The sequence below is a fragment of the Amphibalanus amphitrite genome, unplaced genomic scaffold (genome assembly GCF_019059575.1).
Source record: "Amphibalanus amphitrite isolate SeventyFive unplaced genomic scaffold, NRLGWU_Aamphi_draft 000393F_arrow, whole genome shotgun sequence".
In the NCBI taxonomy this organism is placed as follows: domain Eukaryota; kingdom Metazoa; phylum Arthropoda; class Thecostraca; order Balanomorpha; family Balanidae; genus Amphibalanus; species Amphibalanus amphitrite.
Window position 1 is genome coordinate 158,890 of NW_024881887.1, and position 16,835 is coordinate 175,724.

The 16,835-nt window shown below is 46.1% G+C and overlaps 1 protein-coding gene across 6 annotated transcripts in view; it reads left to right on the plus strand.

Moving 5' to 3' along the window:
- Positions 1-16,835, plus strand: part of LOC122390364 (broad-complex core protein isoforms 1/2/3/4/5-like) — a 145,507-nt gene that overhangs the window by 62,846 nt on the left and 65,826 nt on the right. For all 6 annotated transcript variants that reach the window (XM_043383252.1, XM_043383254.1, XM_043383256.1 and 3 more), the window contains exon 5: positions 1,097-1,144. In XM_043383252.1, coding sequence (XP_043239187.1) covers positions 1,097-1,144 — 48 coding nt within the window. The remainder of the gene's footprint in view (positions 1-1,096; positions 1,145-16,835) is intronic.

The following is a 16,835-nucleotide window of genomic DNA, read 5'->3' on the forward strand; positions in this document are numbered from 1 at the left end:
GCAATAAGACACATAAGTCCTGACAGACACGGGCACGCACGGACAACTTATAATTCATAATATAGATTTGAACATTTACGAAGTAGTTTTGGTGCCTTCGTAATGTTACGAAGCTGTCAGACGCGGTTGACACGTCACGACCCCTACTGATTGACCTGACCTGACCTGACCCGACCCGACCTGGTCTAAATGCTTAGACATCATCTGTGATCAAAACTTAAGCCCTTGTTACACTGCCGAATTTTGGTACACGAATGCGCACGAATATGCAAGTCATCCTATGTCGCGGACCGATTCGGGATCTTTCTTCCACGGTCTTCGCATTTCGCAGACCAGTCGGTGTCCACCGCGCGACTTTTACGGTTCGTCACGACCGCCACGAATATTTCATGAAAAATGAAAATTTCGTGGCCGTTCGCCGAACATATCATAAACGAACATGATCGCCAAACAGTCGCCGAGTCGCCGCCGACATGTCGCTACGTGCGCCGACTTGTTGTCAAGGTATCGCCGACTATTCGCAACAGATTCGCCATTCATTCGCGATGTTCGCCGAATCATGGATCAGCTTCGACCCGCGCACGATTAGGGGGGCCCCCCACCCGTTGTCTGCAAATCGGGCTCTGTCGGCGAACTGTTCGCCTCTGTCGGTGAACTGTTCGCCGATTTCCTGCACGACGTGATTCGGCGACAGGGTCGTGGCCAAAATTCGGCAGTGTAACACGGCCTTAACACGATATTCGTGATCAGCACCCCGAAAACCCCTTAGCAGCCACACTTCACGACTTTCTAACAGGTCCCGATTTTCCCGACTTTTGGGTCATTGACCTGACCTGGAAGGTCAACCAATGACCTAGGACCTTAAAATTGGGTATCATCGGCTTCCTCTCGTCACGGGCAACACGCTCGTTTTTTCTGCGAAGCTCTAGCTCAATCAGGGGCCAAACGGCAAGGGGGGGTCCAACCGACCCCCCCCCCCCTACACATTAGAAGCTGGCAAACGCCGCACACATGCTAGGGTTAATCTCTGTTCGTGTCGCCCTGCCTGAGCCTGTTGTTCTGTGCACCGGCTTGATGTAGGCCCGGTCTGTTTCAGCACAAGCCATGGCGACGATGGGACACGAGTCCGGCGACACGTCCGCCAGTGAGTATGAGCTGCCCGCCGCGCCCTGCTCCACGCCTTCTAACTAACCAGCTGGATAAACGGCAACACAAATCCATTTTGCAAGTTGTATTGCTGAATCTGCATTTACACGCCCAACAATATCATTCATCAACTTACTTTTCCATGTTGTCCGATGAAAAGTTTATCCATTGGCTCATTAGGACGTATGGATCAAGGAATTGATACTTGAAACAGCGATTTTTTTTCTGCACAGATACGGTGGTTTTCATTGGAGCAATGCATTGGTCGATTAACACGGTCCGTCTGGCGGGGGGAGGGTTAGGGGGCGCGTGTTTGTGTGCGTGTGCGTGTGTAGGGTGGGATGGTGGGGCTGTGAGTGGTGCCACTGTCGGGCCCACGGACCGAAGGACGGGCTGCCGGCCCTGCAGACTGGTGGTGCGACTAGCTTCAAACACAGCCGAGTGGACGACTGATACCGGGCCGCCGCCGGCCGCCGGGTGCGGGGACATACACCCGCTATGCAGCCGTGCATTTATACCCGCTGCCGGGCTGTGGATGGATGCATGCCCATTACCCAGTATTCCCCAAGGCAATATCACCGAAACAAACAACCCAGTGCTTGATGCGTTGTGTGGCGCCCATTTAAAGGATTACCGGCATACTACTACCTGCAATCTTGGTTGTAGCTACAAGAGATGCCGCAATTTCAGTACCCATCCCACCCAGCAGCCACCCATTGTCCAACCACAACTACGAGCAGGCTGATTTTGGCTGAGTTGGCCCCACAAATACCCTCAATTTTGAAACTCAATTTCAGTCTATAACTGTTAAAATATTAACTGTAATCAAAGAGGTATTGCCTACAAAAAGCATTAACATATTCATCAAAAAAGCTAGGACAAAAAGAAGTTGAATTACTGTTGAATTACAGTTGCATGTGTTTCTGAAGACTGGACAGTGAGCAGTAATCATATTTACATTTCACAGGTGCTCTACTTTTCCACATTCTCCTGAAATGTTGCAGGTACTAAGTACCAACCACATGTTTGAAATCTAGATGGTCACAACTTAAAATAAAAACTACAGACTCGGCTATGTTCCTAACTGAGGAAGCGAGAGCAACATCTGGTTTTTTCCTGTCCGCCATGGCTGCCTGGTTCGTGAATAAGATACGAATCATGTAAACATATGTTAATTACTCAGTATTGAAATGGGATAAACAATGGGAACTATTTTGAATTATATTCTTTTGAATTGGCTACACATGTGTTTCGACAAAATGTCTTTTTCAAGCCTTACATCCCAAATGATAACAATTCAAAACATTGGCCTAAATACACATTACACAGGTGAATAAGGTCACAAAACAGATAGTAAATTCGTTCGCAGAAACATGTCGCATTCTATGTCGTACCCCTGTTTGCCAGATCCCTTACAAGTAATTGAGCCGTGTATCTACTCAGTTTCACTTTACCAACATTGCCGTTCAAAGTTAGAAGGGTACAAATGAATGCTGCCTCTAACGCCTGTCTATGTTTCTTTTTTAACCCTTTACACAAAATTGAAGTTCCGTTCCAGTCTGGAAGGTGACCGGCCTCGTCGACATGCTGCACAAATGCATTAGACAATCTATGATTTCTAAGATCGCTCCTGTGCTCCTTTGTCCGCGTATCTATGCCTCTAAATGTTTCCCCTATATAACTTTTATCGCAGGCACCACATGGAATTTTGTAAATTACACTGTCCTGGTTCTCGGTCGCTTTCTTCCTTCTTGAATGGACTAGGTTCTTGATCGTCAGACCGGCTGGAGATGAGGGGTAGGGGTATAATTCAAAATAGTTCCCATTGTTTATCCCATTTCAATACTACTTGTCCTAAGCTCTTATCAAAGTTAATTACTCACTTGTCCTGAGTACAGTCACCAAATAGTATGTATAAGAACGATATAATGCCCGCTCTCGAATCTTCCATCCCCTCCAACCTCAAACGGGAACAAACATAAGGTTATCAAGGATTTCGAAACAGATGCGCCAAAACAGAGGCTTTTAACCAGCTGATTAAAACGCCGCAAAAAAGATTTTGACTGTAAATCACTGCCTCGTGAATGATTTTATTGATAAAATGATCCAACACGATATTAAATTCTAATGAAATCAACATTGTGAGCGTAATTCACTACATTTGAATTCATTTCTCTTCAGTAATTCAACCAAAAGGGTATATAGATAAATATAACTTCATCAGCTTGCATCCTTTCATAAACCTTCGCCCCAGTGGGGGTGGGGGTGGGGGAGGGGCATATGTTACCACCCTGTCGCGTTTTTTGCGTGTGAATAAAAAACCCCGGCGCTAGCGCCGCGTCGCTTGGAGTAGCTTTTTGACAGCAATTTTGGACAGTTTGGGAAATTTTTGACCCCAGGTCATGTCAGGTCAGGTCACCAGGTCAAGATAACTGACCAAGCCTAAAGAAGTTCGCAATCATGTCCAGCCTGCAGTGTTTGTCAGAGAGGTTTTAAACTTAGTGGATTGCATAATGTTATGGGCCTATAATTTGATGTTATGGGCCTATCATGATGCCTATAATTTGTATATCTCGGGTTTTTTATATCCGTGACCTAAGGTTAGGCCAGTGGCGTGACCTTTCCATTATAAGTCAATGGAAAAAAAAATGAAAATGCCTCTACTGTGGACGTCAAACCGCGTGGGACGCGACTTTTTTGCAATAACTTTTGAATACGTTGCCTCTCAAGAACGAAACTTCGGCAATGGACATTTCAGACCCCGGCCTAATTTTTATTATTAAGGTTTTTAATGTCAAATAAATATTTAGGGTACTTCCCGTTCACTCGTAATGCTAAGTGAAATATCAGCCCGGATGGCGGCTATCGTCAGGCTGCTCGCGAAGCCCCGCCTACTAACTACGAATTCCCTGCCATCTACCGTTCAGACACGACTGCCATCTGTCGGTCGATCCTCACTCAGAACCGGTTCTGCATGCTGTGTGCGTCGGGTCTCAGATGGGCGGACATCTCGAAACCGAGATTGTTCAGTATGGCCTTTTACCAGGTTTTTTAATTCGAGAAAAAAACCGAGATTGTTCAGTATGGCCCTTTACCAAATTAACTATACGAATTATTGACTTAGCAGCAGGGATGCAGAGCCTTGAACATTTGAGTCAGCTCCAGCTCCGGCTCCGGCTCCGGCTCCGAGTAAAATGGCAATACGGCTCCGGCTCCGGCTCCCACTCAGGGCAAAATATGACGGCTCCGGCGGATCCGGCTCCCCTCCGGCTATGCGTAGGTACCGGTGCATTACGGAAACATTTAAAGGTAGTGTGCCAGCTTTCCTGGACCGTATGGAGTTAATGGCCCAGATAAGGAGAACCGGATTTTTAGAACTTATCCATACCTTCAAAACTCATGGAAACGTCTTAAATTCTTCAAATTTTGAGTACCCCAGTGCGAAATTCGCCCCGACGGGTTGTCGGTCGTACCCCAACCACATTTCACACCACTATGAACAATAAATGCACACACTGAAATCGCTATTACCGATATGCTCATCCAATCAAGTTTCGATAAACCCGTTCATCATCATCTCCTGCGGTTTCGAACACGCCTGTTAGGTGGTGCGGTAGACCGCGCCCAAAGCCAGGGCCCCGGTAACGTGAGGTAGCTGAGTCGGGGCAGCGTGCGCTGACCCAAGCCGGGGCCGCGCGTCCTCCCGGTGTCATGTGATAGCCCGGGGCTGCCCGCGGGGATGCGGTAGACCGCGCCCAAAGCTGCGGCCCCGGCTTGGGTCAGCGCACGCTGCCCCGACTCGGCTACCTCACGTTACCGGGGCCCTGGCTTTGGGCGTGGCTTCTGCTCATACTTTGTGGTGCGGTGGTGGTGCGTCGGGCCGCGCGCTCTGACTTCGGCCAAGAAAAATGCGTCAGCTGATCATTGTCATTTCTGCCACTTGCGTGTGGTGAAATGGGGTCATAACTTAAGAGACGGCTTTTTCATATCAATTATTTTACATAAAATCATATTTCAAACCATAAATAATGTTCGACAGCCAAATAAAAGAAACAATACCAATACAGGCTTACAGTTTAAGGCTCGACATTGTGTTGTCTACGATTAGACAGCTGATAACTCATTCCCGTACGTCGTAACTCTATAATGACCTTTGCTTATTGTCACATGTGCGCCGCATTCGCGATTGTTGCCGACGCCTGTTTGCAGGTCAGCCCACTACAGTTGTTATACATATCGAAAAACCGATAAACTTTTAGGCGAAAAGGGCACTATTCCAGGCCCATTTTTGATTTTCTTTGCGATATTAGGTAAAAACAGAAGCTTCTTATCCTAGGAAAAATAAAATGGGAAATCTTTCAAAGGTGGCACACTACCTTTAAGTTGGGGCATATTGGGGCTTGGCAGGATAACACGAAGTGTACTAACGTTCCTGGCGGTTTGATATCTACAAGAACCTAAAATTAAAATTTTAATTAAAAAAATTAACTTGACTGTGTAAATATATTATATTATTATGTATCTCATTTACGTAATTACGTTGACAAACTTGTTACATAGGTAATCATTTAATTATTTTCTGTTATTCTTAAATCATCGTAATATTTGGCGTAGGGTAAGGGCGGGTAAGAGGACGCGGACGATAAGAGTACGCATCAGCTGTTTCGGTTGCCTAGCAACGCGGGTTTGTCGAGTTCATGAAGTGACATGAAGCCGCCAGTACGTGTTTGTCACCAAAGGAACGTGGACGTTGTGCGGCGACGCTGTTGAGTTTAAGGCGATGAATATTATTTTGGAGCGTTATGATATTATTATGGTATGGTACAACAAATTTGATACTTGGCAGTTGAGATAAGGTACATTTTCGTGATTGTTGTGGGAAACTTGTGAGGTTTTCTGGTGAAATACTGTGCAGTGCAATTTTCTGTTTGTGAAGTTTTACACAATGTTTCGGGGTTGTTTTGTGCGCGAATTGCATGTAGGGTAAGAGTACGCACTGTTCATGAGGGTAAGAGTACGCAGAATTATACATTATATCGAATATACAGAAATATCAAATTATTGATATATCGCTCAATGACGTTTGTTTTGTAGGTATATCATCAATGGAGCACTGTGAGGCAGATACGTACCCGAAATTCTTCTAAATACGATTTATTCTCCCTATTGATTGTACATTTTTAGTCACATGACTTGATTATTTCTTGATTTATAGATATGCAAGATTTATTTTATGTTTTTCCTTTTTTGATACCTACTAGAATTAAATTAAATGTCTTCTGAGTCTGATGTTAAGCATTTGGACAGTAAAAGCTGCCTATAGGTGTGTGTTTATATGCTTGCGTACTCCACCCGCATGGTGTGCGTACTCTTACACACCCCATGTGGTAAGAGTACGCAACAGCAGCGGTTCAGAAAACGTCAGTTTTAGACCACTTCCATTTACGCTGAAGGATCGTTGCCTCATGGGTTGATGGCGAATTCAATGAACTTTAATATTCCATATTTGCGATTTCTTTCTTTCAAATATTTAACAAATGAGAGCAAAAAATCCACTAAGTGCGTACTCTTATACGACTTCACCCTACGCGTATAGTCTTCCTATCTGGGTGACATTCTTAGCGAGTCGAAGAAAATATTTCATTGATAGAAGTGCGAACAGTCAACACTCGGTCCATTCTAAAAAGAATACTCTATGTAGGTAGATATTTGAGCCATCATTCGCCATGCACGTTATATCCACAAACACCAGCTGAGCATGCATACCCGGTACCAAAACAAGTAGCATGTTTCAAAGAGTATATTTAGTCTACGTCATCATCAGACTCCTGATCAAACGAGAAGTCGTCGTCGTCGTCGTCAGCGGTGATGATGATGCGGTCGATGCTCTCCTGAATGTTGTCCGTGGTCCAGTAGCCGTCTTCGAAGCTCCTGGACCGACGGACTGCTCCGGCCCACACCTCACTGGTGACGAGAAGACGAGCCTCTTCTAGCCTGTCCTGGAGGTCGGCTCGGGTGAATCTCCGTAGAGACGACCGTACGTGGCGCTTCATGCACCCCCAGACCTGCTCTATCGCGTTCAGCTCGGGGTGTCCCGGAGGAAGACGGACCACCTCGTGCCCCCACTCGCGGATGATGTTGTCGACGACGAACTGAGGCTCTGTCTTGTTTTGTTGGCATAGCAGCAGCAGCTCAGGTCTGGTGGCGCCGGGCGGTACCGGGATGTCGCGCTGGGTCAGCCAGTTGATGAGGTCGGCCTTCCTGGTGGCGCTCGTCGGACAGCGGCTCTCCTCGGTCAGCACGCTGTGGTAGGGAGCGTTATCCAGCACCAGCGCTGACGGCCGACTCAGCAACGGCAGCAGGTGTGACGTCAGCCATCGAATGAACAGCTCACTGTTCATCTCCCCATGGTAGTCACCACTCCTGTTCTTGGAGACGAAGCTGAGGAACGAGCCGTCGATCGTCCCACCCTCGGATCCGGCCGCCACCACGATGAAGCGCTCACCGTCTCCCGGTGGGACCTGGCGGCTGTACGTCGCACTGGTGGCAGCCTGGGTGTTGTCCACCCACTCCCGACTGTGGCACATCCTTGTGGTAAACCACGTTTCATCAACGTACACGATTTGATGCCCGTTTTCTCTATGTTGCTTCAGTTTGCGCAGAGCTTGAATGCGGCGGCAGACGATGTCCAACGTCTCCTTTCTGACATACATCTTTCGTTGCGTTGATCGGTAGCGGAACCCCATCTGATGCAGGATTCTACGCAGCGTGCTCTCTGAGGTATCTGGTCGCAGGATCCCATCGGCAGTCAGCCCATCCAGTAGACGCTCGACTGTCAGGAACTCCTTGTTGGCGAAACGTGCGTACACGTGACGTCGGATCGCGCCGATGGTGAAGTTGTCGATGGTGGTCGCTGGTGTCGGCTGCTGTGCTGCTGCGCCAGATGTTCGCTGACGCTTGACGAGCGTCCTCACACCGCTCTCCGTCATGCCCAGAATCTCCGCCGCTCGCGCATAAGGCCTGCAAAAAATCGTCACGAATCAATTGCAGGTAATAAAATGATGCAGCACCGGGAACGGGAAATGGCAAAAACAGTCACACAAAATACATTATGTTTAGGCCTTGTCCCCGAAAAACAACAACAATTCATTAAGGGCATAACAAGCAAGGTTCCAAAATATGTATATCATTATTAATGACAAATGTTAGCATATGATACGTTTACATATAGCGTATGTATAATGCTATAATTAATTGTGATGTAACGTTTCAAAAAAATAATGCAACTATAGGATTCATTCCGTTATAGAACCCTTCACGAGCAAAATTTTGGAATTGGCTATATTGGCTTCTTGGCATTTTATATTATACTATATTATAATATGTATATTGTTATTATTATATTATATTATATTAATATATTATTTTGACATGGCATATTATATATAAATTGGCTATATTGGCTTTCTGAATGACAATACGAATATTGAATCGTGTCACCCGACGTTTCGCATATATTGACCGTTGAGAAAGTCAATAAGGCGAAACGGACTATTTTATTTATTTTTTATTTTATTACTACGAGCCAAACGACTAATGATTATTATTAACATATAGTGCAACGGATCGCATTGCTACATTAGATGTACATTTTGCATTGCATGCATTATGCATATATACATTATACATTAGTTTTAAATTGGTGTACTTTGGCAGAATATGTTCTTTTAGACATGTTTCGTTGAACACCAACGAATTTGATCTTTGAGCACCAACGAATTTGATCTTTGAACACCAACGAATTTGATATTTGATCTTCCTTCTGGTACAAAAAACTAATGCGAACTATTGAAAGAACCAACCGAAAGCTTGCTAAAGCTCACAACTCCTTGGTGTTCAACGAAAAATGTCTAAAAGATTATACATTAGGTATACAAAAAAATTGACTGGGTCAGGTCAGGTCACGAAGCTATGAGGTCTTAAGAAGAACAACATAAGGTCGATTTTCTAACGAAATCGTGTTTCATCGCATCGTGTTGTACAAATCTTTATCATCTGTCCGAATTTTCCAATATAATTTTATCCGATATTCTATAATAGCCCTATATCACTTTCGTGTAATTGAATGCATTAGCAATGCATTCGGCTCAGACACACGCGACATTGACATACAAGAGTTACGAACTGAGGAGACTGATCACTTTCTTACCGTTTTAGGCTGATGAGCAGTTTATCGCGGCTTCCTTCACGGTTAAATACCGACAAGAGGCGCATTGCAAATACATTCTTGCAGCCCTTAGGGCAAGCATGAATAACGTACGCCATGCGGCTGGGTGTGTTGGCAGGAAGCACCGCGCACCAACCCCTACGGACCGCGACTGACCGGTCTCGGGTCAGGTAGCGCCTCAGGCAACGGCCAGCCGAGGCGGAGCTTAGCTCCAACGTCACACTATGGCTCCGCCCCTTGTGGAGTAGCCTCTGCTCACCGAGAGAGTTTCAGGAGCAAAATTTAACATTACGAGTGAACGGGAAGTGCCCTAAATATTGATCGGACATTGAAAAACCTTAGTAATAAAAATTAGGCCGGGGTCTGAAACGTCCATTGCCGAAGTTTCGTTCTTGAGAGGCAACGCATTCAAAAGTTATTGCGAAAAAGTCGCGTCCCACGCGGTTTGACGTCCACAGTAGATCCGTGTGTACGCATAGGAACAGTCCAAATATTTCAGAATCATAATGATTTGGACCACCCATGACGACCAAGGTGTCTTTTTTGTTGATAGCCTGTAGAAAGGTCATTTGAAGTCATTTGAGGCTACAAACAGATTTTTGCCAATAACTCGATTGGAAAGAGATAGAACGTTGGGGATGGTCTCATTGTGTTTGTCTTGTTGAGACGCATCGACTGATATGCAACATGACCTTTTCCGGTCAGGTCATGACCTTGACCTGAGGTCAAATTTTTAAGTTGACCTTTCAAGGTCAAATTATAGTGCATTCGACGCGACTCGGCGTGAGGAACACGATTCTGGCAATAGAAATGTCGTGGCTTTTTTTGTCGAAAGTTATTGTCGAAAAACACTTTTCGTAAAAACAATTATTTTTTTAGGTTTTGCCCTCTGGAGCCTAAACCATTGACCTGAGGTCAATTTTGATGATGACCTTATCAAAGAAGAGTTCAAAAGCTATCGATTGCTTTTCCATGCGTTTTTCTAGCTATCATAGCTCCTGAGATAACGGCATGTTTTCTGAAAAATATAATGAAAGTTGGCATATTTTGACCTTTGATGACCTCTGTTGACCCCAATATTGCTCTAAGATGAAAAATGGCTGAAATACTTTCAAACGTACGCATTGAGAGCTATCGACTGCTTTTTACTGCGTCTTTGTAGCCCTCTTAGTTTTTGAGTTAGAGGTGGATGGTAACATATGCCCCCCCTCGCAATGGCGAAGTTGGCTGAGACCGCCAGCGCACGATAGGCGATCGGGCCGGTCTAGCCTCGCGAAACCTCAAAGACACTTTTTTTCCGAAAATTGGAAAACTACGCATACTAGTCGACAGAAAATTCATCAAAGATTACGATTAGTGCATTTGCATGGCTCAGGAGACATTTTTTCGTAGACAAAAGTATCGTTAAAGACAGCGTTCCGTAACACTTCATAAGGGGGATAATCACAGCCGATTTTTACGCTCTTTGAATATTTTGCGGAACGATGAAATTGCTAGGTGTTGAGCATCCATTTTCCATGGAAAGTGAAATTTAGATGTTTAGACGATTCCGCCATAGAAAGCAAGTAGACAAAATCAGTTCAAAATGTCTTATAATTAGGTTAACTTTTTATATATTTTTCTACCACTAAACATTACGTTCACTGAATTAACCAAGCCCAGCAAAAAAAGTTTTACGAGGATGAACTGAAAATAATGCTGTACCGCATGCACTAAGACACTATCTATTAGGGGAGCCAGTGAAAATTTGCAGCCACTTGCAGCACTGGCATCCAGACACTTTTTTCTTCTAAGGGTTGGCCGTGGCTTGGTGCACTTGAGCACAAGTGGTAAATGCCCCAAAGGGTGTTTTCGCGATAGCTCAAAACACCCAGGCAATAGAGAGCTGCAACCTGGCATACCTGACCTTTGATGCACGCTGGATCTTGTGACACCAACCACACTTTCAAGTCAGGTCAGGTCACTGACCTATGACGTCATACATGAACCTCTGCACGATCCTCAGATGTCGCAACCTTGCAACGCTCTCAGTGCCAGAGTAACTTTCACAGGGAGGTGAGACTTGCAGGACTTATTGTCCTTCAGAGGTCTTACAACTTGTATATCTCAGATTTTTCCTAAATGTCACATAAAGTCAGGTTGGTCACGTGACCTCACCTATAAGTCAATGGGGAAATATGAAAACTGTTATTTTGGCGCCAGGAATGATATTCAATTGTCTCAAGTACATGGAATCGTTACTTCATGCACTCCTTGCAAGATCTGATGCTGCATTTTTGCATTGTTGACCTTGCATGACGTCATTTATTACGTCACTAGGGTCATACGAGTTTTTCGTCAATAACTCCCGATCAAGTTGAGCTAGAGAGTCGACAAGGTCACCAATGGACTCCGGAAGACCTGCCGAATCGAATGATATGCGATATGACCTCCTTCGACCAAGTTCGTGATTTGAAGACCTCTGACCTGACCTTCCCTCGAGGTCAAGGTCAGGTTGAGCTTACGGTGGCCTCACCTGAACAAAAGTATACTATTCGACGCGCCTGAGCAAGGCGAACACGACGATGTCAAAATCGTGGTTCTGCGGCCATTTTTTGCGAAGTTATTTACCAAAAACCAAACCCGCTGCTTGGGTCACGTTATGAAATGGGGCCTTGCCGGGCGAGATTTACGCTGTTTCATGATATGTATCAATTGGTAGGGCATAATCGTTTGAATAAAAAATGGTTTGGAAGCAATTTTCTACGAAGGTACACACCATTTCAATGTCCTACCCAGCTCATACCGTCATAAATTTCGACCTACCCTCAATAGTATTCATGCGTTATTCGAGCAGCAATTAGGCAAATTGCAAGCTCGCCACAGAGCACAAATCCAATAAGAGATAGTCCTTATTTAAAACATATGCTCATTGGATATTCAAGAAGGTTGCTCCTAAATATTGTGGTTCTAGCTACAAAAACATGGATGCTATGAATGCCGATAGGTTTCGCGAGGCTACACCGGCCGGATCGCCCACTGTGCAGCGGGGCGCGGATTAACCCTCGCCGGCACAGGCCATTTTGAGTCCTTCGACGGCACAAGGCTTCCCCCCCCCCCCTCGCGTTTGGCCCCTGATGGAGCTAGAGCTTCGCGGAAAAAAACGAGCGTGTTGCCCGTCACGAGAGGAAGCCAATGATACCCAATTTTAAGGTCCTAGGTCATCGGTTGGCCTTCCAGGTCAGGTCAATGACCCAAAAATCGGGAATATCGGGACCTGTTAGAAAGTCGTAAAGTGTGGCTGCTAAGGGGTTTTCCGGAGTGCTGATCACGAATATCGTGTTAGTTTTGATCACAGATGATGTCGTTCAGCGTTTAGACCAGGTCGGGTCAGGTCAGGTCAGGTCAACCGGTAGGGGTCATGACGGGTATTCTTAGTACCTGTCATCCGCCTCTGACAGCTTCGTAACATGTTACGAAGGCACCAAAACTACTTCGTAAATGTTCAAATGGTTGCTAAATTCGAATTCAGCTAAAAAAAACTAGCCTAGAAACATGTAAAGCTCGAAAAAGTGAACCAAAGTCACCAAAGGTCAATGACCTGACCTGACCTTCAGGTGACCTTGACACCCACCCTAATGCATGGAAGCAACATCAAATCACATGTTTGAACGTTTGAAATCTTGACAAGCTTGCAAACGCGCGGCTAATGCGAGCCGACATACGCCGAATCGCGATTCCGGCCAAACATGGTCTCGGAAAAGAGGTCACAGGTCAAAGGTCATTTGGGTCAGGGGCATGAAATTTTCAGGAAAATTGATCAATGCGAGGGTATTGAAAGTTTCGTCGCGATCGGCCGCTTTTTACGCGAGTTATTCGCGGAAAACCTCAGGGGGGGTTGCATCACCCCCCCCCCCTGTGCCGGCGAGGGTTAACACGCGCAGTGGAAGGCGGGGGTGAATTTCGCCCACCCCTCCTGTTTTTAGCCAATAACTCGCGCCGCAAACACAATATTAAGGTGAAATTTTGGCTACCTGTCCAGAATTGAATTGCAGATCTTCTCGTGCGCCAAAAATAAGAAAATCGGTTCACAACTTTTCTAGTACCGTAAACGGGGGTGACTTTGCCTTGCGGGGTGACTTTGCCATGCTTCTCGAAAAATGCTTTAGGAAGATCTCCAATGATATTTTACGAAGAATGTAATAATATGTTATGCACAAATGAAAGATAACTGATAGGCCTTTCAATAAAACCAACACTGAGAGATAAGTTACCACTAAATGCCTAACTGGACTCCATTTTATTGGAGTCATTGAAATGGTCAAATTTGAAGAGGTCCGAACTTAGTATTATGTATTATGTAACCATGTTTTAAACCAACTACATAAGCTCTTTCTTTCGCTCTTTCTGAACCGAGCGACGTCACTTTCATGCCAATTCATTAACTTTTTGAAGGTGGGAGGGTCCCTTTAAGCCTCGCTGTAGGCTTGCTGTAAAACCGAGACAGCCCGTCTCGGTGAGTTTAGTTTACGAACCACTTCCTTGGGGTGGGTTTAGCTGGCGGATCGCTGTCCCAATAGGTTTAGTTGCGACCGTTTGTCTCTAAATGTATGGTAAGCGGTCTTCTCATGCTATGAGCTATAGCTTCAGTTGATATCTGTCTCAGAAATACTTCTTAAGGGAACGTTGAACTGAAATTGAATGTAAAACCAGTATAACGCCTTTCGGGGCGACTAACGGAGCGAGCGAGAGGGTGGTCCTTGCACTTGCGAAATTGCGAGGGGGTACCTCCAACTGAGGTGTGCACGGCACCCTACTAACCGGTCTCTAGCGATGTGCCAAATTTGAGTACATTCGGCCCAGCCGTTCTCTAGATCTGGAAGCGGCACCCTGCACGTGCGCACGTGCAAAATGGGTCCCAACTGACTTGTGCACGGCACCCTACTAACTGGTCCCTAACCGTGTACCAAATTTGAGCGCCATCAGTCCAGCCGTTTTCGAGATCTGGAAACGACCCCTGCACGTGCACACGTGCAGCAGCACCCCAACTCTGGCACATGGATATGCATTGCCTAGTGGGTGTTTACCTACATGCCAACTTTCAGCGCAATCGGCCAAGTAGTCACCGAGATATTGCAACTATTACAAAACTGGCACCTCTTCGTTTTGCACGTGGCACGTGCATAAGGGGTCACCCACATGCATCGGGAATAGTTCAATACTTGGTAGAAAGAATGAAGCTACCCTACAAAAATTACCGCATGTAAATCGGTCAAGTGTTTGCTGAGATATAAGCGTCGCAAAATCGTGACCACGGCCGGCCGCTCATACTCAGAAATTTCCGTTATTCTACGTAAGACTCCGCTTGCTTCGCTCGCTCCGTAATGAACAGAGAAAATAATACCGAACCAGTATAACGCCTTTTGGGGCGACTACGAGGGACGTTCAAAAAGTTCCCGGCCCAACCATGAAGGAGTTGGAATTTCGGCCTGCAACGCGGTGTAATCAATGATGTGTTATTGGGATGTCCACTTACGTAGCCATTAACCAATCTGCCCTGTGATTGGTTCAGGCTAATTAATCGTAACATAGTTTGCCATTCCGGGTCAGAATGGGCGACGCCCAGAAGAGAACAGTGATTTGGTTCATGTATTGCAGACAAATGCAACAAACCTTATTCACGAAAAGCTAGTGCCAACACATGTTGAGGTTTGTCTATCTTACAGTAGCGTCAAAAAGTGGGCATCTCTGTTCAATTTTGGTCAACAGATCATTAATGGTCACCCCCGCAGTGGCCAGCCATCAACAGCATTGACTCAAGAAAATATGAAAAATAAGCACTTCTGTGTGAAAAATGGCAAATGTTCTGGTCTGGAACAACGCAGCAGAAGCGGAGGTGTCTATCAGGTTCATCAAAGCCATTCTTCGACAGCGTATTAACATTTTTAAGATCTCTGCAAGATGCATCCCCCGTTTGCTGACTCCAGAGGAAAGGCAAACTCGAAAGGAGGCGTAACGCGAAAATTTTGGCCCCTATATCAAAGATCCAAAAGAGTTCATTGAACTACTTGTTACCGTGGAGGGATTGTGGGTGTCACACGTTGACCCTAAGGGCGTGACCTAGTTGCACAAGTGGAAGCACACTGAGTAAAGGCCACCAAATGTGTGCGACGTGTTAAAGTCAGATGGCAAGGTGACAGTGGTTGCATTTTGGGATGCTGGCGGGGCTCTGCTCGTCAACTTTCTAAAACAGGGACGCACAATTAATGATGAATACTACACCCCCCTTCGATAACAGTAGCGAGCAGCAGATATCAAGGAGAGACTAGGGAAGCTGACTAAAAGTGTGCGCTTGATCCAGGACTACGCACCAGCACACATGAGCAGGGTGACGATCAGCGAAGCAGTGAGCTGTGGCTTCGAGTGTTGTCACAGCCACTTTTTTCTCCATACCTTGCACCCTCAGGTTGCCACCTCTTCCCCAACATAAGGAAATTGCTTAGCAGTGGCAACTTCGCTGACAGCAAGGAGACATTAGCCGTAATTGAGAAATTAGCCGTCTTGGATGTGCCAGATGTGTCCAAAGCCCACTTGGCTATGGAGACCCAGGGGCCTCTCGCGAAGCGCTGCGCGAAATGTTTTTGTCTTAACGCTGGTTATTTGACTAAATGAACATTTTTGGTCTAATAAGTCGACGTCGTATCTCTGCTCCTTCATGGTCGGGCCGAGAACTTTTTGAACGCCCCTCGTAATGGAGCGAGCGAGAGGGTGAGCCTTGCACGTGCGAAATTTCGAGGGGATACCTCCAGCTGACTTGTGCACGGCACCCTTCTAACCGGTCTCTAGCGATGTGCCAAATTTGAGCACAATCGGCCCAGCCGTTCCCGAGATCTGGAAGCGGCACCCTGCACGTGCGCACGTGCAAAATGGGTCCCAACTGACTTTTGCACGGCACCCTACTAACCGGTTCCCAACCATGTACCAAATTTGAGCGCCATCGGTCCAGCCGTTCTCGAGATCTGCAATCGACCCCTGCACGTGCGCACGTGCAGCAGCACCCCAACTCTGGCACATGGATATGCATTGCCTAGTGGGTGCCTACCTACATGCCAACTTTCAGCGCAATCGGCCAAGTAGTTACCGAGATATTGCAACAATTACAAAAGTGACACCTCTTCGTTTTGCACGTGGCACGTGCATAAGGGGTCACCCACATGCATCGGGAATAGTCCAATACTTGGTAGAAGGAATGAAGCTACCCTACAAAAATTACCGCGTGTTAATCGGTCAAGTGGTTGCTGAGATATAAGCGTCGCAAAATCGTGACCACGGCCGGCCGGCCGGCCGGCCGCTCTTACTCAGAAATTTCCGTTAATCTAAGGAAAGACTCCGCTCGCCTCGCTCGCTCCGTAATTACCTCATGGAAAAATAGCGCTCACCTTTTTCCATGAGTTTAGTTCCGTTCTTCAACATCCGATATGCC